General features: G+C 39.9%; 1 protein-coding gene across 4 annotated transcripts in view; it reads right to left on the bottom strand.

Moving 5' to 3' along the window:
• Positions 1 to 27257, bottom strand: part of PLD5 (phospholipase D family member 5) — a 409978-nt gene that overhangs the window by 115586 nt on the left and 267135 nt on the right. For all 4 annotated transcript variants that reach the window (XM_069545556.1, XM_069545552.1, XM_069545553.1 and 1 more), the window contains exon 4: positions 18552 to 18663. In XM_069545556.1, the coding sequence (XP_069401657.1) occupies positions 18552 to 18663 (112 nt within the window). The remainder of the gene's footprint in view (positions 1 to 18551; positions 18664 to 27257) is intronic.

The raw sequence follows: 27257 nt of genomic DNA, 5'->3' as shown, positions 1-27257 counted from the left end.
ACCATCATAAGCTTTAAACACAAGGAAATTCCTTTTTTAATATAGTTCCAGTAGTGACAGTGAATGTTATCCTTTCACCTCCTGGCAGGTTTTAATCATGTGAGACAAAATTGTCAGCTCTTCTAAATCTTCTAATTTTGAATTTAGTAACTTGCCACATCGCCGAGTCCTTTCCATAGAATATTAGAATACTTAATATTACAAAAATCAAGACTCAATCTGAAATCTGCAACATCTTTAAGCTGCTCTATATGATGCCTCACACACCCAAAGCAAGTGGTATTTGTTCAACAAGCATTTATTTATGGCCTACATGTGTCAGGCATCAAGTCTCTGCCTTGTCTTTACTGAGCTTAAAGTCTGTAAGTAAAAACCTGCATTGCAGTGTGGTGAATGCTGGAAGAGCAGCAAGGCCTGAGGGCTAAAGAAAGAAGGCATGGCTCAGGCTGAAGGGATGTAGAAGGAACTCAGATGGGGGATTTCTCTTCTAAGCTGCCATTTGATTTCCAGACTGTTCTGTTTTTTTTTCTTTTTTAACAAAACAAAAACAAGTCAGTCTCTCACCTGTGCTTATGTAACTTAATTATATTAAAGATATTAAAATTTAAAAAAATAAAAAAAATAAATTAAAAAAAACACAACTGGCAGCCCATAGGCCAAACCCAGCCTGCTGTTGTATTTTGTTTGGATTAAATAATGTTTTAAAACCAAAAAAAAATCAATCAATCAATCAATCAATCAAATTTCAAGTCATTATTTTTTAACTTAGCTTTGTCTTAAGCATTGATATGCAGAAAATGAGACTAATATACTCATTATTTTATCCTAACACACATTTTAAAAGTATATTAAAAAAAAGTCCAGGAAGACCTAAACTCATCTCACATACCATCAGTGGCATACAAGTCCTATGTTGGAACATGTTAACAAATGGTGATGGCCAGTGCTGATAAATGTTAAGGAAGGAAGGAGTGGGGGAATTTGCTGATTTTTAGAAGCATCATTCTGTTAAAATGATTAAACAAGGAGGCTATTAGACCAAGGCAGCTTTAATGCTGTGGTGGCTACAGAAGCAAGGAAAACTTAAGCCTGTAAAGGCCTAATGGTTATGAAATCAAGATGACAAGGACCACCAATCACAAGCAGCTAACTATATTTTAAGCCAAAATCAATGAAATAATGTCCTTTCTCTGCTTCTGAACTTTCTCTCTTATCTATCCCCTAGCTAGGATTGGCAGAACACTCCTACCACTACCAGTTTGGTGCTATTCAATTCCAATCAATATTTGTTCAATAAACTCTTAAAATTTTTAATATGCCTTAATTTGTCTTTTAATAATTTTGTGTGGTGAATGATATATAGTAAGAATGGAGACAGGAAAAAACTGTTGCGTGTGTGCATGCTAAGTCGCTTCAGTCATGTCCGACTCTTTGTGACCCTATGGACTATTAGACTCCCAGTCTGCTAGACTCCTCTGTCCATGGGATTCTCCAGGCAAGAATACTGGAGTGGGTTGCCATGCCCTCCTCCAGGGGGGCTTCCTGACCTAGCGATCAAACCCACGTCTCTAAGGTCTCCTGCATAGGCAGACAGGTTCTTTACCACCAGCACCACCTGGGAAGTCCAGGAAAAACTGTTAGAATGTCATTAGGCACGACTGAGCGACTTCAGTTTCACTTTTCACTTTCAAGCATTGGAGAAGGAAATGGCAACCCACTCCAGTGTTCTTGCCTGGAGAATCCCACGGACAGGGGAGCCTGGTGGGCTGCCATCTATGGGGTTGCACAGAGTTGGACATGACTGAAGCAACTTAGCAGCAGCAGCAGCAGTCATTTAAGAGGGAAATGACAAAGGCCTAAATTAAAGTAGTAATTGTAGAGGTGGAAAAGGGAACAGCTTAGAGAGATGTAAGATTGTACACTGGTTTGATTTTACACTGGTACACACAGATTTGATTTTAGAGGTTAGTGAAAAAAGGAGTCAAAGATAAATTTAGGTTCCTTTTTGGGACCAGTGCAAGGAAATGTTATGCCATCTATATAGATCCAATATAAAGGAAAAAGAACATTAGGATCAGGGTAGGGGTGTTGCATTGATTCGATTTTGCATAAGTTGATTTTGAAATATTTTAAGAATATCCAAGTAGAATGTTAACTTTGTAGCTAAAAATATGAAAATGGGGCTTAGGAGAAATAATCAGCTGCTATCAGCATATAGGTGATGAATGATGCCACAGATGAAGAAGCAATCAACACAGGAGGAATATGGAAATTGAATGGAAAAGAAGAGGATAAGAAAGAGAAGAGGCCAAAATTTAAGAACAAGATAAGAGTATTCAAAGTCAGCAAAGGAGACTAGAAGGAATAGTCAGAAACATAGGAGAGAAGAGTCACAAAATGGAGAAGGCGATGGCACCCCACTCCAGTACTCTTGCCTGGAAAATCCCATGGATGGAGGAGCCTGGTAGGCTGCAGTCCATCAGGTTGCTGAGAGTTGGACACGACTCAGTGACTTCACTTTCACTTTTCACTTTCATGCATTGGAGAAGGAAATGGCAACCCACTCCAGTGTTCTTGCCTGGGGAATCCCAGGGACGGGGGAGCCTGGTGGGCTGCCGTCTATGGGGTCGCGCAGAGTCGGACACGACTGACGCGACTTAGCAGCAGCCAGGAAGAGGAAAGAGTAGCATACAGTGTCCACAGCTACAGATAGGTCATGTAATGTCTAATACGGCTCCACAGGGACTAATGACCCAAAGTCCCTTGTAACTTTGACAAGGTAGCTTCAGTAGAGTTGGGACAGAACCCAGACTGCCGTAGTTTGAGGACTACATGGGGTGGGGATAAAGAAACTGGGGACAGCATGCAAAAGCCTGAACATGGAGAAAAGGGAAGGAAAAAGGAGAAACAGCAGGCGGAGGGGTCTGGTTAGATATTACTGAGCTCTTGTTTTTTGTTTGCCCCCAGTCGACTTGAGCATGTTTTTATGCCCAGGGGAGAGAACAACTTAAAAGGCAGAGTGTAACTATAAAGGCAAGAGAGTGGGAAAACTGATAGAAGGAAATCCCTGATAAAGTGGGACCAGATGCCAGATGACAGGGTTAATGTTGGAAGAGAAACAAAGAACCCCCTCTTTGGAGACTGAAGGAAAGGAGGTGAAAATGAGCATGAAAGTAGGTAAGTTTACTGGCACCAAGTATGGTGTTAAGAGATGCCCAATTTGGCAGCCTCCAGTTCGTTTGCTTGTTGTGCTTAATTAAAAAAAAAATGGTTAGAAGACTTGAAAGGAGCTGTGAATATATGGAATAACCTGTTATAGATGAGAGAGGAGAAAGTTAGCAGACCCACCAAGGCATGAGGAAGGGCTGGGAGAAAAGTAATTTACAAAAAGATAAAACATGGTAGGAAAGAAGGGGGCAGATAAATAGCAGGCAATTATAAAGGTTCATGCTGAGCAGAATGCTAGAAACAACAGAAACAGTGCTTTGCATCTTAACCCACACTACTTTTTACAGCGTTGATTTTAGAAGCAGGACCTGGAGATTATTATACTAAGTGAAGTAAGTCAGAGAAAAACAAATATATGATATTGCTTATATGCAGAATCTAAAAAATGATACAGATGAACATATTTACAGAACAGAAAACAGACTCTCAGAGAATAAACTTAACGGTTATCAGGGGGAAAGGGCTGCATGGGGAGATAGACTGGGAGTTTGTGATTGACATATATACACTGCTATACTTAAAATAGATAACCAGGACTTCCCTGGTGGTGCAGTGGAAAAAATCCACCTGCCAATGCAGGAGACGTGGGTTGGATCCCTGGTCTGGGAAGATTCCACATGCTGCAGAACAACTAAGCCTGTGAGCCACCATACTGAGCCTGACCTCTAGAGCCCATGAGCTCTATCTACCGAGCCCACGTGCTGTAACTACGGAAGCTCACACACCTAGAGCCTGTGCTCCACAACAAGATAAGCCACTGCAATGAGAAGCCCATGCATCGCAACAAAGAGAAGGCCCCGTTCACTGCAAGAGAAAGCCTGTGCAAAGCAAACAAGACCCAGCACGGTCAAAAATAAACAAATAGAATTTTTAAAATTCTTTAAATAAAATAAAATATATAACCAACAAAGACCTACTTTATAGCATAGGGAACACTGCTTAATATTCTGTAATAATCTAGATGGGAAACGAATTACATGTATAATGTATAACTGAATCACTTTGCTGTACACCTGAAACAAATACAACATTGTTAATCAACTATGCTCCAACATAATTTTTTTTTTAAGTAAGTGTATTTAGGATGTTATGATTAAACACAGAAACAAAGTCTCAGAAGTAAAAGACATCATGCATTTGTGTATGCAATTACTATTCTCTACATGGCTACTTGAAGCACAGCAGGTACTGCTCAAAGTCAGTGAGTAGCAGACCAAAGAGGAAAACCTATGTTTTGGTCTCTTTCAGAGAACTGATACACGAATGGCTGGAGATGATGGTCACAGGATCCCTAGGAGTCAGATGGCTATCAGGAAATTTTAAATGTATTCCTTTGTTTATACTTATATAAACTGCTATGTTTTTATATCTCTTAAAGGATATCCTCTCCAAATTCTAGTATCTATTGAATAGAAATGCATAAAGTCATCACTAGATCGAATAGATACAATCTTCTTAATTTTATAACATCACAAGGCCTCATATGCATAAAACTTCCCATAAAAATGCTGTATCTGTCAACATTCTTATGTATTAGAGATAAAATAAAAGCTTCAGCACAAGTTTTTATATTTTAGAGCAAATGTATGACTGATAAAATTATAGGCATCAGATGACCCCTTCTTAAACACATGGAATTGCAACCTATCTGAGTAGATTGAAAAGAGACTAAAAATAAAGATGGGGTGGGTTTGGTGTTGTCAGCTGAAATTTTTCTATCACAAACTGAGTTATTGCACAGGCATAAAGGCAAATACATCAGCTGCATTCCCAAGAATGACTTGCATCATGTGATAAGAATGAGGTCTTCCTATCAGAAAAATCATAGTGCTGGGTGTGTGCTTTAGGGAAGTGAATGAATTCTGTCTGCGTGGACTTAGGGGCTCACAGGTCAAACACATACATACAAAATAACATACCTGGGTAAGAGACAGAGGCTAGAGTTTTACATCATTGATTAACTGTTTACCAGGACTAGAAAAGATCAGTTTTCATTCCATCCCAAAGAAAGGCAATGCCAAAGAATGCTCAAACTACTGCACAATTGCAACCCACTCCAGTACTCTTGCCTGAAGAATTCCATGGATAGAGGAGCCTGGTAGACTGCAGTCCATGGGGTTGCTAAGAGTAGAACACGACTGAGAGACTTCACTTTCACTTTTCACTTTCCTGCACTGGAGAAGGAAATGGCAACCCACTCCAGTGTTCTCGCCTGGAGAATCCCAGGGACGGGGGAGCCTGGTGGGCTGCCATCTATGGGGTCGCACAGAGTCGCACAGACTGAAGCAACTTAGCAGCACGCTAGTAAAGTAATGCTCAAAATTCTCCAAGCCAGGCTTCAGCAATACATGAACCATGAACTTCCTGATGTTCAAGCTGTTTTTAGAAAAGGCAGAGGAACCAGACATCAAATTGCCAACATCTGCTGGATCATCGAAAAGGCAAGAGAGTTCAGAAAAACATCTATTTCTGCATTATTGACTATGCCAAAGCCTTTGACTGTGTGGACACAATAAACTGTGGAAAATTCTGAAAGAGATGGGAATACCAGACCACCTGACCTGCCTCTTGAGAAACCTATATGCAGGTCAAGAAGCAACAGTTAGAACTGGACATGGAACAACAGACTGGTTTCAAATAGGAAAAGGAGTACGTCAAGGCTGTATATTGTCACCCTGCTTATTTAACTTCTATGCAGAGTACATCATGAGAAACGCTGCTCTGAAAGAAGCACAAGCTGGAATCAAGATTGCCGGGAGAAATGTCAACAAGCTCAGATATGCAGATGACACCACTGTTATGGCAGAAAGTGAAGAGGAAATAAAAAGCCTCTTGATGAAAGTGAAAGAGAAGAGTGAAAAAGTTGGCTTAAAGCTCAACATTCAGAAAACGAAGATCATGGCATCTGGTCCCATCACTTCATGGGAAATAGATGGGAAAACAGTGGAAACAGTGTCAGACTTTATATTTTGGGCTCCAAAATCACTGCAGATGGTGATTGCAGCCATGAAATTAAAAGACGCTTACTCCTTGGAAGGAAAGTTATAACCAACCTAGATAGCATATTGAAAAGCAGATATATTACTTTGCCAACAAAGTTCTGTCTAGTCAAGGCTATGGTTTTTCCAGTAGTCATGTATGGATCTGAGAGTTGGACTGTGAAGAAAGCTGAGCGCCGAAGAATTGATGCTTTTGAACTATGGTGTTGGAGAAGATCTTGAGAGTCCCTTGGACTGCAAGGAGATCCAACCAGTCCATTCTGAAGGAGACCAGTCCTGGGTGTTCATTGGAAGAACTGATGGTAAAGCTGAAACTCCAATACTTTGGCCACCTCATGCAAAGAGTTGACTCATTGGAAAAGACCCTGATGCTGTGAGGGATTGAGGGCAGGCGGAGAAGGGGACGACAGAGGATGGGAAGGCTGGATGGCATCACCAACTCGATGGACATGAGTTTGAGTGAACTCCTGGAGTTGGTGATGGACAGAGAGGCCTGGCATGGTGTTTCTTGAGATTGCAAAGAGTCAGACACAACTGAAGAACTGAACTGAACTGATGAGCTATATACCTGCCTCTGATGCTTTTAATCTAATTTATTTCTCCTGATGAGTTAGCAGGTAAAGAATATGCCTGCAACACAGGAGACAAGGGAGATGCAGGTTCAATCCCTGGGTCAGGAAGATCCCCTAAAGGAGGAAATGGCAAACAACTCCAGTATTCTTGCCTGGAAAATTAGATGTATAGCAGAGCCCGAAGGAGGAGAAGAAAATCCAGCCAGAAAATCCCTGGCAGAGGAGCCATGGGGTTGCAGAGTTGGACATGACTGAAAGCAACCAAGCACACAGCACACAGCCCTCAAAAAATTAACATTATCCTAAGTTTATTGAAAGAGACATTGAGGTTCAGAAAAAGTGAGCAATTTGGCTAATGTTACATAACACAGTAAATGCTATTGTTCAGTTACTCAGTCGTGTCCGACTTTTTGAGACCCAAAGGACTGCATCACGCCAGGCTTCCCTGTCCTTCACCAACTCCCAGAGCCTGCTCAAACTCATGTCCATTGAGTCAGTGATGCCATCCAAACATCCTGTCCTCTGTCACCCCTTCTCCTCCTGCCTTTAATCTTTCCCAGCATCAGGATCTTTTCTAATGAGCTGGATCTTCACATCAGGTGGCCAAAGTATTGGAGTTTCACCTTCGGCAACAGTCCTTCCAACGAATATTCAGGACTGATTTCCTTAAGGATGGACTGATTTGATCTCCTTGCAGTCCAAGGGATTCTCAAGAGTCTTCTCCAACACCACAGTTCAAAAGCATCAATTCTTTGGTGCTCAGCCTTCTTTACAGTCCAGCTCTCACATCCATACATGATTACTGGAAAAACCGTAGTTTTGACTAGACAGACCTTTGTTGGCAAAGTAATGTCTCTGCTTTTTAATAAGCTATCTAGGTTAGCACAGCTTTTTTTCCAACGAGCAAGCGTCTTTTAATTTCATGGCTGCAGTCACCATTTGCAGTGATTTTGGAGCCTAAGAAAATAAAGTCTCTCACAGTTTCTCCATCTATTTGCCATGAAGTGATGGGGCCAGGGACTGAAATGCAAAAGTAAGTAACGCTGAAGAAGCTGAAGTTGAACGGTTCTATGAAGACCTACAAGACCTTTTAGAGCTAACACCCAAAAAGGATGTCCTTTTCATTATAGTGGACTGGAATGCAAAAGTAGGAAGTCAAGAAACACCTGGAGTAACAGGCAAATTTGGCCTTGGAATATGGAATGAAGCAGGGCAAAGGCTAATAGAGTTCTGCCAAGAGAACGCACTGGTCATAGCAAACACCCTCTTCCAACAACACAAGACAAGACTCTACACATGGACATCACCAGACAGTCAACACCAAAATCAGATTGATTATATTCTTTGCAGCCAAAGATGGAGAAGCTCTATATAGTCAGCAAAAACAAGACCAGGAGCTGACTGTGGCTCAGATCATGAACTCCTTATTGCCAAATTCAGACTGAAATTGAAGAAAGTAGGGAAAACCACTAGACCATTCAGGTAAGACCTAAATCAAAGCCCTTATGATTATACAGTGGAGGTGAAAAATAGATTTAAGGGACTAGATCTGATAGACAGAGTGCCTGATGAACTATGGGCGGAGGTTCGTGACATTGTATAGGAGACAGGGATCAAGACCATCCCCATGGAACGGAAATGCTAAAAAGCAGAACGGCTGTCTGGGGAGGCCTTACAAATAGCTGTGAAAAGAAGAGAAGCGAAAAGCAAAGGAGAAAAGAAAAGATATACCCATCTGAATGCAGAGTTCCAAAGAATAGCAAGGAGAGATAAGAAAGCCTTCCTCAGAGATCAATGCAAAGAAATAGATGAAAACAATAGAATGGGAAAGACTAGAGGTCTCTTCAAGAAAATTAGAGACACCAAAGGAACAATTCATGCAAAAATGGGTTCAAGAAATACAGAAATGGTATGGACCTAACAGAAGCAGGAGATATTAAGAAGAGGTGGCAAGATTACACAGAAGAACTATGCAGAAAAGATCTTCATGACCCAGATAATCATGATGGTGTGATCACTCACCTAGAGCCAAACATCCTGAAATGTGAAGTCAAATGTGCCTTAGGAATCATCACTACAAACAAAGCTACTGGAGGTGATGAACTATTTCAAATCCTAAATGATGATGCTGTTCAAGTACTGCAGTCAATATGCCAGAAAATTTGGAAAACTCAGCAGTGGCCACAGGAATGGAAAAGGTCAGTTTTCTTTCCAATCCCAAAGAAAGGCAATGCCAGAGAATGCTCAGACTACCACACAATTGCACTCATGTCACACGCTAGTAAAGTAATGCTCAAAATTTTCCAAGCCAGGCTTCAGCAATACGTGAACCATGAACTTCCAGATGTTCAAGCTGGTTTTAGAAAAGGCAGAGGAACCAGAGATCAAATTGCTAAAATCCACTGGATCATCAAAAAAGCAAGAGAGTTCCGGAAAAACATCTATTTCTGCTTTATTGACTATGCCATGCCTTTGACTGTGTGGATCACAATAAACTGGAAAATTCTGAAAGAGATGGGAATACAAGACCAGCACCTGCCTCCTGAGAAATCTGTATGCAGGTCAGAAAGCAACAGTTAGAACTGTACATGGACAACAGACTGGTTCCAAATAGGAAAAGGAGTATGTTAAGGCTGTATATTGTCACCCTGCTTATTTAACTTATATGCAGAGTGCATCATGAGAAATGCTTGGCTGGATGAAGCACAAGCTGGAATCAAGGTTGCTGGGAGAAATATCAATAACCTCAGATATGCAGATGAGATCACCCTTATGGTAGAAAGTGAAGAAGAACTAAAGAGCCTCTGGATGAAAGTGAAAGAGGAGAGTGAAAAAGTTAGCTTAAAGCTCAACATTCAGAAAACAAAGATCAAGGCATCTGGTCCCATCACTTTATGGCAAATAGATGGATAAGCAGTGGAAACAGTAGCAGACTATTTTGGGGGGGCTCCAAAATCACTGCAGATGGTGATTGCAGCCATGAAATTAAAAGACTCTTGCTCCTTGGGAGAAAAGTTATGATCAACCTAGACAGCATATTAAAAAGCAGAGACATTACTTTGCCAACAGAGGTCCATCTAGTCAAGGCTATGGTTTTTCCAGTGGTCATGTATGGATGTGAGAATTGTACTATAAAGAAAGCTAAGTGCCGAAGAATCGATGCTTTTGAACTGTGGTGTTGGAGAAGACTCTTGAGAGTCCCTTAGACTGCAAGGAGAGCCAACCAGTCCATCCTAAAGGAATCAGTCCTGAATAGTCATTGGAAGGGCTGTTGCTGAAGGTGAAAGTCGAATACTTTGGCCATCTCATGTGAAAGAACTGATTCACTGGAAAAGACCCTGATGCTGGGAAAGATTGAAGGCAGGGGGAGAAGGGGACAACAGAGGATGAGATAGTCGGATGGCATCACCGAGTCAATGGAGATGAGTTTGAGTAAACTCTGGGAGTTGGTGACGGAGAGGGAGGCCTGCGTGCTGCGGTCCATGGGGTCACAAAGAGTCGGACATGACTGAGTGACTGAACTGGACTGAACTGATGCGACCAGATGCCATGATCTTCGTTTTTTGAATGTTAAGTTTTAAGCCAATTTTTCCACTTTTTTCTTTCACCTTCATCAAGAGGATCTTTAGTTCCTCTTCACTTTCTGCCATAAGAGTGGTGTCATCTGCATATCTGAGATTTCACCCAGCAATCTTGATTCTGGCTTGTGCTTCATCCAACCAGCACTTCATATGATGTACTCTGCATATAAGTTAAATAAGCAGGGTGACAATATACAGCCTTGACGTTCTCCTTTCCCAATCTGGAACCAGTCCATTGTTCAATGTCCGTTTCTAACTGTTGCTTCTTGACCTGCATACAGATTTCTCAGGAGGCAGATCAGGTGGTCTGGTATTCCCATCTCTTTCAGAATTGTCTGCAGTTTGTTGTGAGCCACACAAAGGCTTTAGCATAATCAACGAAGCACAAGTAGATGTTTTTCTGGAATCGTCTTGCTTTTTTGAAGATCAAATCGATGTTGGAAATTTGATCTCTGGTTCCTATGCCTTTTCTAAATCCAGCTTGAACATCTGGAATTTCTCAGTTCACATATTTTTGAAGCCCCACTTGGAGAATTTTGAGCATTACTTTGCTTGTGGGTTAGATGAGTGCCATTGTGTGGTAGTTTGAACATTCTTTGGCATTGCCTTTTGGGATTAGAATTAAAACTGGCCTTTTCCAGTCTTGTGGCCACTGCTGAGTTTTCCAAATTCACTGGCATATTGACTGTAGTACTTGTACAGCATCATCTTTTAGGATCTGAAATAGCTCAACTGGAATTGTATCACCTCCAGTAGCTTTATTCGTAGTGATGCTTCCTAAGCCCCACTTGACTTTACGGTCCAGGATGTCTGGTTCTAGGTGAGTGATCACACCATCGTGACTATCTGGGTCATTAAGATCCCTTTTGTATAGTTCTTCTGTGTATTCTTGCCACCTCTTCTTAGTATCTTCTACTTTTGTTAGGTTCATACCATTTCTGTCTTTTATTGTACCCATCTTTGCATGAAATGTTCCCTTGGTATCTCTAATTTTCTTGAAGAGCTCTCTAGCCTTCCCCTTCTATTGTTTTCCTCTATTCTTTACATTAATCAGTTAGGAAGGCTTTCTTATCTCTTCTTGCCAATCTTTGGAACTCTGCATTCAGATGGTACATCTTTCCTTTACCCCTTTTCCTTTCACTTCTGTTCTTTTCTCAGATATTTGTAAGGCCTCCTCAGACAATCAGTAAATGACAAGTCCAGATTTCTAACACGAGTCTATATGACACCAAAGTATAAGCTCCTAAGTGCTATGCTAATTACTATTCTAATTATCATTAAGGAGCAATGCATTCAAAGAAGCTCCTGCCTTGCTTGTATTCTGTAAAGAAAAGTAGAAGACAGATTCCTTACAATGAATTTTGTCTGATATAAATTAAACAAAGGCACCAGTCTTTATGCACCCAAGCATAAGCAAAACTGGTAACCACTTTGAGAAGGTGTGAAATGAAACATACCTGGGTGACAGCAAGGGCACCTTGACTTTTATCTCAATTATTACCAGATCAGCTTAACTTGCTCTTCTACCGAAAGGAACCCACCCTGAAGTATTCACTAGGACAGTGCTTCACTTTGTCAAGAAAAGACCTTACAAAACTTTGAGGTTTTTCAAAATTGGCAACCTCTCAAAGGGTGGAAATGAAAGCCAGAATAATATAAAGTTTTCTTTGGAGAAGTTAATAAAATACACCTGTTAAGGTTACCTGAAATTAACAGATACAACCATACCTACTTGTACAATTAGGCTTTGGAATAATTATAAACCAGAAAACCTAAGTTAAAAAGTCTCAATAAGCATAAAAATCTCAAATTATTTTTGAGATCTCTAATTAAGGAGCAAGCAGTTAAAAAAATTACTGTGTAAAATTTCCAAGTTGGAATAGGAGCCGCCTGTATTAATTTTAAAATTTACAAATGCCCCTATTCTCATAGTTAGGCATATATATTCCTTTTAAGTTTTGGAAACCTAATCCATGAATGTGAGAATAGAAACATGGATTATCAATGATGAATGAATATAGCTTTCTTGAATTCAAATAACTGTTGGTAAGAATCACACTTTGAATGTGATAAAATGAACACAGCATCCCCTCCTTCTTTTTTAATAATGTGGCTAAAAGAAAATCAGAACATAAAATTAAAAATAGAGGTGTTATCAAAAGAATGAAACTGGACTTCTCTCTTACACCACTCACAAAAATTAACTTAAATGGATTAGAGACTTAAATGCAAGATCTGCAACTGTCAAACTCTCTGGAGGTAACATAGAAAAAATCATCCTGACATTGGTCTGGCCAATGATTTTTTTTTAATATGACACCAAAAGCCAGGCAACAGAAACAAAAATAAACAAGTGGATCAGCACCAAACTAAAAAGCTTCCTTTCAGAAAGAAAACAATCAACAGAATGGAAAGGTAACCTACAGAATGAGAGAGAATATTTGCAAACCATATATCCAATAAAATACATAAATAAGAAACTCACACAACTCAGTGAAAAAAAAAACCAACTAATAACCTGAATAAAAAATAGGCAAAATACCTGAATAGAGATTTCTCCAAAGAAGACATATAAATTGTTAACAGGTACCAATCAAGATTGCTGGGAGAAATATCAATAACCTCAGATATGCAGATGACACAACCCTTATGGCAGGAAGTGAAGAAGAACTAAAGAGCCTCTTGATGAAAGTGAAAGAGGAGAGTGAAAAAGTTGGCTTAAAACTCAACATTCTAAAAACTAAGATCATGGCATCCAGTCCCATCACTTTATGGCAAATAGATGGGGAAACAATGAGAGACTTTTTTTTTTTTTTTGGTTCCAAAATCACTGCAGATGGTGACTGCAGCCAAAAATTAAAAGACACTTGCTCCTTGGAAGAAAAGCTATGGTCAATCTAGACAGCATATTAAAAAGCAGAGACATTATTTTGCCAACAAAGGTCCATCTGGTCAAAGCTATGGTTTTTCCAGTAGTCATGTATGGACGTGAGAGTTGGACTGTGAAGAAAGCTGAGCGCCGAAGAATTGATGCTTTTGAACTGTGGTGTTGGAGAAGACTCTTGAGAGTCCCTTGGACTGCAAGGAGTTCCAACTAGTCCATCCTAAAGGAAATCAGTCCTGAATATTCATTGGAAGGAGTGATGCTGAAGGTGAAACTCCAATCCTTTGGCCACCCAATACAAAGAACTGACTCATTTGAAAAGACCTTGATGCTAGGAAAGGTTGAAGGCAGGAGGAAAAGGGAACAACAGAGGATGAGATGGCTGGATGGCGTCACTGACTCTATGGACATGAGTTTAAGTAAGCTCCAGGAGTTGGTGATGGACAGGGAAGCCTGGCATGCTGCAATCCATGGGGTCACAAAAAGTCAGACATGACTCAGTCACTGAACCGAACTGAAGTGAACCTGAAAAGGTGCTCAACATTGCTAGTCATGAAGGAAATGAAAATCAAAACCACAAGATGTCACTTCATGCATTAAGATGGCTCTTATAAAAAAGCTAAGAGATAGGTGTTGATGAGGATGTAGAGAAAGGGAACTCTTTGTACTGTTTGTTGGACTGTAAATTGGTACAACCACTATGAAAAACAGTATGGAGGTTTCTAAAAATAAACGTAAAATAAAGCCAACATATGATTCAGCAGTCCCACTTCTCGGTACATATCCAACAGAAACAAAAATCAGTATCTTGAAGAGATATCTGCACTTCCATGTTCATTGTTGCATTGTTCACATTAACAAAGATATAGCAAAGCTAAGAGTCTGTTAATGGATGACTGGATAAAGAAGATGGGTGCATGCATACACACACAAACAAACACACAGTGGAATATGTTACTCAGCCATGAGACAGAAGGAAATCCTGCTTGTTGCAACAACACAGATGAAACTAGAGGACATTATTCTGACTGAAATAAGCCAGAGTGAGAAAGACAAATACTGTGTTGTCTCATTGAACTCTGGAACCTAAAATAAATAAATAAATAAATAAATAAGTCAAATTCATAGAAACAGAGAGTAGAACAATAGGTACCAGGGACTGGGGGAGTGTGTTTGGGAGAAATAGGGAGATGGTGGTCAAAGGGTGCAAACTTTCAGTTATAAGAGGCATCCACGTGTGCTAAGTCACTTCAGTTGTGTCTGACTCTCTGTGACCCTACGCACTGTAGCCCTCCAGGCTCCTCTGTCCATGGGATTCTCCAGGCAAGAATATTGGAGTAGGTTGCCATGCCCTCCTCCTGGGGATCTTCTGGACTCAGGGATTGAAACCTTGTTTCTTATGTCTCCTGCAGTGGCATGCAGGTTTTTTACCCCTAGTGCCACCTGGGAAGTTCTCAGTGATGATTAAGTTCTAAAGCAGGATGCAGAACCCTCTCAGGCTTCAGACAATGCTGTTAAATACAAAGATATAGTAATCAAAATGGTGTGGTACTGGCACAAAAACAGAGAACTCAGAAATAAACCCACACACCTATAGTCAATTAATCTTTGACAAAGGAAGTAAGTATATACAATGGGAAAACGTCTCTTCAGCAAGTGATGTTGGGCAAATTGGACAGGTGCTTGTAAATCAATACACAAAAATAACACCATCCACAAAAATAAACTCAAAAAGGCTTAATAACTTAAATATGACATGACACCATTAAAATCCTAGAAGAAATCATAGGCAAAACATTCTCTGAGATAAATTATACCAATGTTTTCTTAGGTCAGTCTCCCAAGGCAGTGGAAATAAAAGCAAAAATTAAAATATGGGATCTAATTAAATTTACAAGCTTTTACACAGTAAAGGAAACCATAAACAAAATGAAAAGAATGAGAGAAAATATTGGCAAATGATGCAACCAACAAGAACTTAATTTCCAAAATATATAAATAGCTCATAAAACTCAATAATGACAGCAATAAAAAAAATTGAAAAATGGGCAGAAGTCCTAGATATACATTTCTCCAAGAAGAAATTCAGATGGCCAATGAAAAGATGCTCAACACCACTAAGAGAGTTCAAATCAAAACTACAATTGAGGTACCACGTCACACCACTCAGAGTGGACATCATTAAAACATCTACAAATAACAAATGCTGGAAAGGGTATGGAGCAAAGGGAATCTTCCTATGCTGTTCGTAAGATGTATGAACTGTAATGTATGAATGTAAGCTGGTGCAGCCACTATGGAAAACAGTATGGAAGTTCCTCAGAAAACTAAAAATAGAATTGCCATATGATCCAGCAATCCCACTCCTGGGCATATATACCCAGACAAAACTATAATTCAAAAAATGGCATGCATTCCTATGCTCATAGCAACACTGTTTACAATAGCCAAAACATGAAAACAACCTAATGCCCACCGATAAAGAAGATGTGGTACGTATATACAGTGGAACAGTACTCAGCCATGAAAAAGAATGGAATAATGTCATTTGCGGCAGCCATGGACGCAACTAGATGTTATCAACTAAGTGAAGTCAGGAAGAAAAAGACAAATACTATACGATATCACTTGTATGTGGAATCTCAAGTGTGACACGAATGATCCTATCTATGAAACAGAAATACACTCACAGTCATACAGAACAGAGTTGTGGTTGCCAAGGTGGAAGTGGGGTTGGGACAGGGATGGAGTGGAAAGCTGGGGTGGGCAGATGTAAGCTGTTATATATAGAATGGATAAACAAGGTTCTACCATATATCACAGGAAACTATATTCAATACCTTTGATAAATCATAATAGAAAAGAATGTAAAAAGAATGTACATATATGTGTGACTGAATCACTTTGTTGTACAGCAGAAATTAACACAACATTGTAGATCAACTGTAATTCAATTTAAAAATATGAGTAAATTCTATAGATCTAATGTACAGCATAGTGACTACAGGTAATAACACTGTATTGCACACTTGAAATTTGGTAAAGACAGTAAATCTTAAGAGTTCTCACCACAAAATAGAAAAAAAAAGGTAACTGTGTAAAGTGATTAATTAACCCTAATGCAGTCATCATTTCAGACCATCAATGTATATTAAATCACCACATTGTAACATTTAAATATATATAATTTTATTTGTTGATTGCATGTGTGTGCATTCATGTTAAGTCACTGCAGTCACATCTGACTCTGTGTGACCTTGTGGACTGCAGCCCGCCAGGCTCCTCTGTCCATGGGATTCTCCAGGAAAGAATATTGTGGGTTGTCATGCCCTCATCCAGGGAACCTTCCTGACCCAAATTTGTTGATTATATCTCAATAAAACTGGAGGAAAAAAAGGAACAGCTTTCACTGACAAATAGAAATTTTTGTATATTTTTCTCTATAGGTCAAGTTTTACATTATGAAGTATTCTGTGAACACTGATTAATAATGAGAAATTGGTACTACTTGTACAATACTTAAAATGTACAGATTGTATTGCCATGAGATAGCTAGCATTTGTGGCACTAGAAAAATAGCATCACCCAGATGTAGCTCTATCAACTATTAAACTATTCTGTGGTAATCTTTTTTCTAAAATTCTGAGCAGATAATTGGAAATTAAAATTAGGAATTAAGGGATAGCAGTCTAATTTCAAAGCTGTTTGCCCCTCTGATATGAAACAACTTTTATATGCTTGTAAACCTGAAATCAAAATATTTTATCCTAGCTAAAGCCATATTTTCTTTTTCAAGTAATATTTTAGAGTTTTATCAGACTAGTTACTATGAAAAGCTTGCTGATCTCCAATTCTGAACTGTTTTGAAAAGTAAAAATGAACTATCTAATACACATAATTGCCAATTTTCATTTCTTGTTTTACCACAAGTTATTAAACAATCATGGAGAAAGAAAATATAATTAATGATTTATTTTTAAAATAGAGTTATTAAGGAAAATGAACGTGTGATATTCTTATTTCAGATATTAAAGTTCTGACTTAGATGAGTAAGATTTAATCACAAGGAAATGCCAATTAAATATTTACTGTTTGGTAAATTCTTTGTGGTGAGGAAGCCAAAATGATCTGAAAATGCCCAAAGAATGCTCATTAGGATTCCTGGATGCAACTAGAGATTATCATATTTAAGTGAAGTGAGTCAGTCAGAAAGAAAAAGACAAATACTACACAATCTCACTCTCATGCAGAATCTGGAATATGACACAAACGACCCTATCTATGAACACCTACCACCACAGAGAACAGGCCTGCGGTTGCCAAGGCGAGGGCAGGGGAGGGGAGGAAGGATGGATTCGATTAACTTCCAACCTCAGGAACTCCTTCACAGCTGAAGTTGCTCATGGCTAGTCTTACATTGACCTGTCTTTTGTGAACTATTCAGGACAAACCTTCCTGGAACTTTACCAAAAGCCTAGGAACTCTCCCTAAAAAAATAAAAGATACCCCAAAGCAAAGTATTCCAACACAGATTTCAAATGGTTCATCAAAAAATTTCTGTTATTTCTGTTAATAATAAATTTCTGACATTTATTATATGTCGTTCACAGGCTTACAGTCTGCATAGCAAATTCAGAGTATATATATATGTATTTTTTTTTTTATAAATCAGTAAAAACTCTTTATAAGTGAGAGTTCAGTTAGTAAAGATACAGCAAAATGAAGAAATTTATTTCATAATTATCCTCAGTGTTCAGAAAGTGTGAAGCAAATTGTAAAGTGACCAAACAAATGACGGTCTCCTGCAGAATTACCTTAAAAGTCGTGAATAAGGCGGTGACTCATAGACTCCTACCTCTGACTATATTATTTCAAACAATATATGTAGCACAAAGAGAATGTCCATCTAACGGTCAAGAGAAAACCAGAAATCCAATGTTTGTTCTGATAGAAGTGGCTCTTCTCTCTAATCACATCACTGAAGTGTTCACAAAGGGAAAGATTCTTCTTTCTAGTTAATTATCATCTAATGGCCAGTAGAGTACTTTGCATAAGCTAATATGCAACAACACTATTTTAAAAATCCCAGTAGAATTGATTAATTAGTTCTCTCATTTAAAGGCTTTAATCAGGCTGTTTTTCAAAGGACAAACAAGAAGTGTACTAAGTCAAGTGTGTTGATTATAAAGAAATTGTGTATAAAGAAATCATGTACTACTCTAAATAGAATTAAATGTACTGGAACAGAACACCCAGAGGTAGAGTACCATGTCAACCTTGGCCTTACCCTTTGATTTCAAGGCTTCTAATACCTTTGAATCAGCTGTTACATCACTCACTAGCTTGATTTCAATACTTTGAGAAGTCAGTTGGAGCAACTTTTCGAAAAGACGTTGACCCTAGAAAAAACATTCAGAACCAAAGTCAGAAAACCTAAAATTATGCTGTTTTAAATAGGAATAAATAAACATTGAAAATTAAAACTATTCATTCAAATTTTAAAAGGCAAGCACTTCAGCACTTGTTATTCATGGAAAAATTTTTCAAAAGAGTTTATAGAAGTGGAGTAGTAGTACAAACACAGATTACATTGTTTTTTTGAGTACTGTGCAACTCAACAATTATTGCAATAATCATTCCAATGCTACAATGCAAATTTACTTTTTTTTTTTTTTTACTTTTTCATGAACTCTTAAGTATCTACACATGAAGAGGCAGAGAACATTAAACAGTTGTGACTGGGCCCAGAAAGACCCAGATTCCAGCTGATTTTCTAATTTACAAATTGTTTCTTAATTCAGTGAAATGAATTTCACTTTCTTCCTCAGTGAAATGCCAATAATATTAATATTTACTTTAAAGGGTTTTTGTGAGGATTAAGGGTTACTAGTAGGTAAGTATCCTTTAAGTGTTAGCTATTATGGGGGGAATCATGACTACTTATCCAGTGTTAGTCGCTCAGTCATGTTCGACTCTTTGTGACTCCATGGACTGGAGCCTGCCAGGTTTCCCTTGTGGCTCAGCTGGTAAAGAATCTGCCTGTAATGTGGGAGACCTGGGTTCAATCCCTGGGTTGGGAAGATTCCCCGGAGAAGGGAAAGGCTACCTACTCCAGTATTCTGGCCTGGAGAATTCCATCGACTATACAGTCCATGGGGTCACAAAAAGTTGGACATAACTGAGTGACTTTCACTTTCACTACTTATGAGGGATTTACCTAAATTCACTTTCTCATTTCAAATTTATGTTTTATGGAATTCAACTAGAAATCTATAATTATTACCCTAGCCTAAAAAAACTGAAAAAAAAAGGTTTTCTTTATTAGATTTCACAAACATAATTTTTATAGTAAAAAATAAATTTTTAAAATCAATCTCAGGGAGACTCTGCATAGTGGTGGGTTCATTACATCATCGCAAGTGAGTAGATTGTAATGTTATCCTGTTTATTTTCTCTTTTCCATAGTGTTTTCATAGACTCCTTCTCCTTATCATAAGAGGGAACTGGTCTTCCTTTATTGGTTTTTCAGGTTTGTGTTATTCAGCCACAAACTCAAAAGCCCTCATAGGCTAAACAGGCAATAAGGCTTTGGTCTTAATGGTCCCCAAGTGGTAAAGTTTTATCTTACTTTGATTAGAATAGAGTATTGATAATGATTATGGAGAAAGAATTTGAAGACTAAGAAAGTAAATGGATGGAATGTAGATGCAGAGCAGTGATTCTTGCAACTGGGTCTTAGAAAAGAAAGAGACCAAAGATCAAAACCCTAAAGCTTTGGAATGTGAAGGAGCAAAGGGCTGGTATGCCTGTGCTAGGGTGCCAGCTGACTGTAGGGAGGAGTGTCTGGCATAATCCAGCCATCTCCTGCCTGGAGCTGGTGCAGTATAGCCTAAGATCCCAAATCCCCACATGTTTGAGGATGGAGGAGTTGCACCCCGTACCAGGCATGGAAGTTTCCTTTTTGTCTAACCATGCTGGTAAAGGTTGCCCCAAAAAGAACTCATCAAAAGTGACCAAATTTGGGCTTCCCTGGTAGCTCAGTGGTAAAGAATCCACCTGCCAATGTAGGAGACACGACTTTGATGCCTGGTCGGGGAAGATCCCATGACTTTGATCCCTGGTCGGGAAAGATCACCACAGAGTGAGCCTTGTTTGAGAGCCTGGGAACCACAACTATTGAACCCACGTGCCACAACTACTGAAGCCTGCATGCCCTAGAGCCCATCCTCTTCAACAGAAGCCTGCAATCAGAAGCGCACACAGCAACTAGAAAGTAGCCTCCATTTTCCCCAAGTAGAGAAAAGCCTGCATGCAGCAATGAAGCACAGCCAAAAACAAACAAATAAATAAAATTATGAGAAACAAGCCTGGAAAAAAGTGACCAAATTACTCCACATGCAGAACCTGGAGGCAGCCTCCCCACAAAATGAACGTGAACGTGAAGTCACTCAGTCGTGTCCGACTCTTTGCGACCCCATGGACTGTAGCCTACCAGGCTCCTCTGTCCATGGGCTTTCCCAGGCAATAGTACTGGAGTGGATTGCCATTTCCTTCTCCAAGGGATCTTCCCAACCCAGGGATCGAACCCAGGTCTCCTGCATTGTAGACAGATGCTTTACCGTCTGAGCCACCATAAGGGATGTCGAATGAGGGCATTAGGTAGTTGCAAATTGCTTTTTAAATAAAGAAGTAAGAGGGGAGAGGGAGAGGGAGAGAGGAGATATAAGGAGGCAGAAGGAGATGGATAGGGAAGAAATGGTTGCTGATTTGCTGATTTCAGGGTCCATATAAATTTCAAATTTACTATGGAGAAGTGAGGGCTTGGCAGTGAGAGGCTCTGACACTGGGTGTAAGGGAAAATGCCCTTGGTGGGACTTTGTGGGACTTTCTGCCAAGCTGTCTGCCACCAGCACGACCTCCTCTCTGTTAGCTTTGTCACTCTGCCAAGTTGCTATACTCTTGTCACACACCCTTGAAGGCTGGCTGATGCCTGCATAGCCCAGATTTCTAGAGCCTAGATGCATGGCCATCTCATAGTCACATAAATGTTTGTATTTCTCACTTTCACACAGGGAAAGGGCACATGTACTTTGCGTGTTCTGTGAGTCCTCATGGTTAGTGAGCCAGTATTTTTAAACAAACTTTTTTTGTTGTTGTTGTTCTTAGTTAACAATATGTTTAGCAAAAACCAAACACAGGAGATCTTCTAACCTATCTGTATTTCTGGCTGTGTGCCTTAAAGTGATTCCCACTGTGTGATTTTTGTTGAGATCTAAAATAAAAACCAGAACTCTCAAACACGAATGAAAATTGAAACTCCAAAAGTTACAGATAGTGGCAGACTATCATTAAGTAAACCTTATTTTTACTTCCCTGATAGCTCAGGGAAGCCCTTTTCCCTCAGCTGCATCTGACTCTTTGCGACCCCATGGACTATGCAGTCCATGGAAGTCTCCAGGCCAGAATACTGGACAGGGTAGCCTTTCCCTTCTCCAGGGGATCTTCCCAACCCAGGGATCGAACCCATCACCATATGAGCCACCAGGGAAGCCCAAGAATACTGGAGTGGGTAGCCTATCATATGTGCTGATTACTTACACCAAGGATTCTTAAAATTTTTAATTATAGTGCTCACTTGTAATAAACTTGTGCTGGGGTAGAATTTCTGTACCTGGGCTTGAAGCAGAATTTCTATTAAATTTCTCCTGTTTTCAGTGTCTTACCTCCCAGTCCACACGTTTTTGCTATGACATTCAAAATATAATTACTTCAAAAGGTATGAAACACTTATTCTATGCTGAGATCTGCAGTTAGGACTATTGCTTTCTGAGTTAAATTTACTCATCATGTTTTCATAAAGAAATAACAAAAGCCCCTTTGGCTTTTAAACATCAGTATTTTAAAGACTCGCTCTTTCTGGTGAGATACATCAGCCAACATTTTAAACTCAACTAAATCATCTTGAAGATAGCTAGTGGCTCAGGCACATTGACCTACTTTAAGCCTTTTTTTTTTTTTTTTAATCTGCTAAAACCTTATGATAGACAGTACTGTCCTGGAGAGGGAGGGAGTGGTACCCCAAGGACAGAGATCCAGTTCAGCCCCTCTGTGGCTCTGAAGAGACTGCTTAACCCAAGAGAATAGAGGTTATAAATCCTGCCAATTTCTGTTGACCCAAAACAACTCATGGACAGGATAAAATTCCACAATAAAATGTGAAGGGGGAAAAACAAAAATACCAAAGAGAAATCAGAATAAAGTCATGCTCTGTAAGATTAATTCTGGAGATGATATAGAATATGGTGATGGTTTTCAAACTTGTTTTAACAGTTAAACTCTTCATTTAAATGAAAACTTCAGCCAAGCATCTCCATCAATCCATCTCTGTCCTCTTGTGCATTTCCCCAGGGCTCCACAGAAAACAGCTGTAAAACCACTGAACCTCACCCCTTTATCATACTGATGCAGAATCATTAGAATACTGAAATTGAGAATGTCAGAGCTGGAAGATAGCTTTGCGATCAATGATCTACCAGTCTCCCCACTTCATAGATAAGGATAATCAGGCCCAAGAAAATTAAGTGATGCTGATTTTCTATATACTGATTTACTATAATTTTCTCTATATGACCACTTTATGTTAAAGGGGTATTCTTTCTTTCATAAGGGGTATCTGAAAGAAAGTTACATTCAAGTCTTTTCCTCTCATTTCCCTCCCAGCTCCAGTATATCTAACTCCTTTGAACTAAGCAGTTCTGGGGCTGGAAGGCATTTAACAACCAGCAGAGTCAGGTTCTGGATACCAACGTACCTGCAGAGTCAGTCCCTGTCTAACATGAATGACCAAGTGCTCCTGTTCTCCAGGAGACTACACAGGAGCTGGGGCAAATCTCAAGGCCTGGGGCTGGGAATGTGAAGTACTATAGGGGGTGGTGGCGGGGAGGGAAGATGTTCTTCAATTGACCTGTGATAGACAGGTTAACCATCTAATACAGCCCCTCCTTCACCTGAAAGAAAGCCATGAATAAGCTGATAAAATAAAACACCAACACACTTAACAGGATCCATCAAGAGAGATGCTTGGACACAATGGGCACTGGCCACTCAAGAAGACAGGAGGTGGAGCTAAGACACAATCTGAGTACTCAAGGACAGTCAGACATGGCTGGACTAACACTCTACAATTTCAGAGCTAAATTAGAAAAGTTATTAAAGAATACTGTTGAGACCCAAATCAGTGGCCCAAAGATGAAATGGAAGAAATATATCAAAGCCCAGACAAGCAGGCACACACACATACATGGAAACATATGGTGACAAGGGGAGAAAAGGGAGATGGATAAATTGAAGATATATAACCATGTGGCTAGGGCTTCCCAGGTGGTGCTAGTGGTAAAGAACCCACTGCCAATGCAGGAGACGTGAGAGGCGTGGGTTCAATCCCTGGGTCGGGAAGATCCCCTGGAGGAAGGCATGGCAACCCACTCCAATATTCTCGCCTGGAGAATCCTATGGACAGAGGAGCCTGGAGGGCTACAGTCCATGGGGTCACAAAGAGTCAAACACAACTGAAGTGACTTAGCTCACACACACGCATCATGTGGCTTATAGGTGTATTGGAAGAGAAAAAGAGACAAAAAGGAGGGGTTTGCAATAAAAGAAGAAAAATGTGTCTAACTTGAGAAAAGAAATAGATTTATGGGTCAAAAAGATAACTGAAGACAGAAGCAAATATAATGTGGAAAGTCACATATAGGCACATTCTGTAAAATTAATCAACACCAAGGAAAGAGAGGAATTCTTACAAATGCCTGGCCAAAAACAAAACAAAACAAAACAAAAAGGTAACTATTAAGCAAAATGGATCACATTAGCATGGAGCACATCTCCTGCATTGGCAGGTGGGTTCTTTACCACTAGCACCACCTGGGAAGCCCTAGCCACATGGTTATATATCTTCAATTTATCCATCTCCCTTTTCTCCCCTTGTCACCATATGTTTCCATGTATGTGTGTGTGCCTGCTTGTCTGGGCTTTGATATATTTCTTCCATTTCATCTTTGGGCCACTGATTTGGGTCTCAACAGTATTCTTTAATAACTTTTCTAATTTAGCTCTGAAATTGTAGAGTGTTAGTCCAGCCATGTCTGACTGTCCTTGAGTACTCAGATTGTGTCTTAGCTCCACCTCCTGTCTTCTTGAGTGTTGGCAACACTAAACCAGCATTTGGTGGTGAGAAACTACGGAAGAAAAAGAGTGACGCCCAGGAGTGTTTTACCTAGTCAAGAATTTTACTGCCAGCATGAAGGAAAAAAATACGTTCAGATATATACAGGTTTAGAGACTGTATTACTATATAACCCATATGAGGAACATATGCAATGAAGGGCTCTAACCAAATAGTAAATAACACTAAAAGCCAAGAAGGAAGATGATGGGAAGAAATAATTGGTTAGCAGTGTGATATGGATATGTGTTTGATGTATTTGCTAATTAAGAATTCTTATAAGAGACACATTTTAGGAGAAGGCCTACTAAGAATCTATTACACGCATTCCCTGTAGGGGTGTTATTACCCTAAAAGGACTAACAAGTGATTCCTTCCTGTGTGAGACTAGAGATGTATGTGAAAATGAAAGTTACACTTGTTTATTAATAAAACACAGGTATACATACAGTAAATATGTAATATATCTGTGGCATTAAATTTCTTGGTGGGAAGGATTAGGAAAAAAAATGTCTAAAAAGAACAAGCCTACATGGCTAGCAAACATAAAGAGATGCTCTATGTCAACAAGCAAAGCACAATGCAAAACAATAATGAGATCTCTCTTTGTACTCAAAGAGATTGAGAAATAATTTATGAGGGGCAGCATATTCTCTTGTCAACAATTTCGGGAAAGAGTACTCTAACATACTGCTTTTCTTCCACTCAGCAATCTCATATCTAGAGGCCCATCCCAAAGAAACAAAGGCACCAAAACGTGTGTGTATACTTACGATTGTATAATTACAAACACACACACGGGATAAAAAGTTTAAATCAGGACTTTCCTGGTGGTCCGGTGCTCAAAAGTCTGCCTGCCAATACAGGGGACACAGGTTTGAGCCCTGGTCCAGGGAGATTCTGTATGCCTTAGAGCAAGGAAGCCCATGCATCACAATGACTGAACCAAGCCCTAGAGCCGTGTTTTGCAACTACTGCAGCCCATGTGCCCTAGAGTCTATGCTCCACAGCAAGAGAAGCCACAAGGAGGAGCCTGTGCACCCCAACTAGAGAGTAGCCCCACTCATTGCAACTAGAAAAAGCCCACCTGCAGTGCAACGAAGACCCGGTGCAATCAAAAATTTGGGGTACTGCATTTACTGAAAAAAAAGCTGTTTACAGTTTAGAACACTTACTAAATTTTCTTATTTATCTATTATGTTTACTGAAATATACAAAGTCTGCCAGAGGTCTGAACACAGATATGTGACTGACATATATTTGTTAGTGTCAACTTTTACTCCCAAATACCGTCAAGACAAAGAAGAGAGTCTTTTGAGCAAATTCATTTACTAGATGTATGCTATGTACCAGGGACCTTAATATGTGTTGGAGATACATGATAAAAAGAAAATACAGCCCGATGTGTCAGGTGGTAGGTGGACAAGGTACAGGCCTAGAGGAAATACAGCAAGAATACCAATAACCCAGTCCGAGATATGCAAGGCAAGTTCCCTCAAAAGGAGGAAGAAAGAAAAAATATTCTGGGTGGAGGTCTGTGGCAGGGACCTAAGTAGGAGCACATCACGAAGGGTCTTGTAAGCCTGGGCAAAGCGTCTACACATCATCTGAAAAGAAGTGTGGACCCCTGAAGGATTTTACCTAGAGAAGGGCATAGTCAAATTTTTGTTCTGAAAGAAAACTCTTGACTATAAACTGGAGAAGGACTGGTACAGGGCAAGCCTGAAGGCTGAAAGAGAAATTAGAAGGTTAGTGTGAGATAATGTGACCTGAGCTACAGCAGAGTCAATCAAAAAAAAGGGGGGGTGGGGAATGATCTCAGGTATTATGAGATAGCACAGCAATGAACTGGATGGTTAGATGTGGGCTGAAGAAAAGAGCAGAGTTGGGGATGGGGGCCAGAGACTTTGGCTACTCTCAGAACATGCCAATGGAATATAGAATTCCTTATGTGAAGCCACAAGATGTTGGCCATTGTATCAGTTCACAGATGTCTTGTGGTCATGGATCAATCATAGCTTTGGGAACTCAGTGTCACAGACCCAACAACTTAGCTGAGAATGCCCACTTTTTGGGTGATGAGCAACAACGATTACCTGCTTGATAACAGCAAAGAGTATCTGCTGTGTAGGCATGCTGGCTGCCAGTCCAGGATCCATCCCATTAAGAGATTTAATTATTCAGAAGAGTTAATCATCAAGACCTTGCCTAATGATGGTTATTCACAATTATGCACCCCTTAGATATGAACAAAGCCATCCCCGTCAGGGACAGATGAAGAGAGATGAATAGGCTCATCACACCAGTAAAGGGCCAGGAAATTGCAAGGAATTAGTATCAGGAGAATAATACTTATTATAGGGACCTGAGCAGCTGGATTCCTACAGTACTAGGGAGTAGCTTTAAGGCTGCTCCAGAGTCCAGTCTGGCTGCAAAAGGTGAGTGGACAACGTGAAATCTTGGCAGAGCATTCAGCAGTATGGGCAAGCGTGCGGATGGCACTGCAGGAGACGGTGGCCTGTGATGTGACTGGGGCGAGGGAGGAATATCAAGATGTGCCCAACACTGCAGCTCTTCCACAATCACTTCTTCTCAGCCAGCAGAGGGCCCTGCAGAGAATGGAAGCAAAATTCCTTCAAGTCCTCTCTCCCAGTGGTCCCAGCTTTCCTAGGTGGCAACCATGAGAGTTTTCTACATGTTCCCTCAAAACCCCATTGTTTTAAGAAACCAGTTCAGACTCTTTAGCCCTCTAACCCTATTTCTAAG

This window comes from Ovis canadensis, chromosome 12 (assembly GCF_042477335.2).
Source record: "Ovis canadensis isolate MfBH-ARS-UI-01 breed Bighorn chromosome 12, ARS-UI_OviCan_v2, whole genome shotgun sequence".
Lineage (NCBI taxonomy): Eukaryota > Metazoa > Chordata > Mammalia > Artiodactyla > Bovidae > Ovis > Ovis canadensis.
This window is presented reverse-complemented; position numbering and strand designations above follow the sequence as displayed.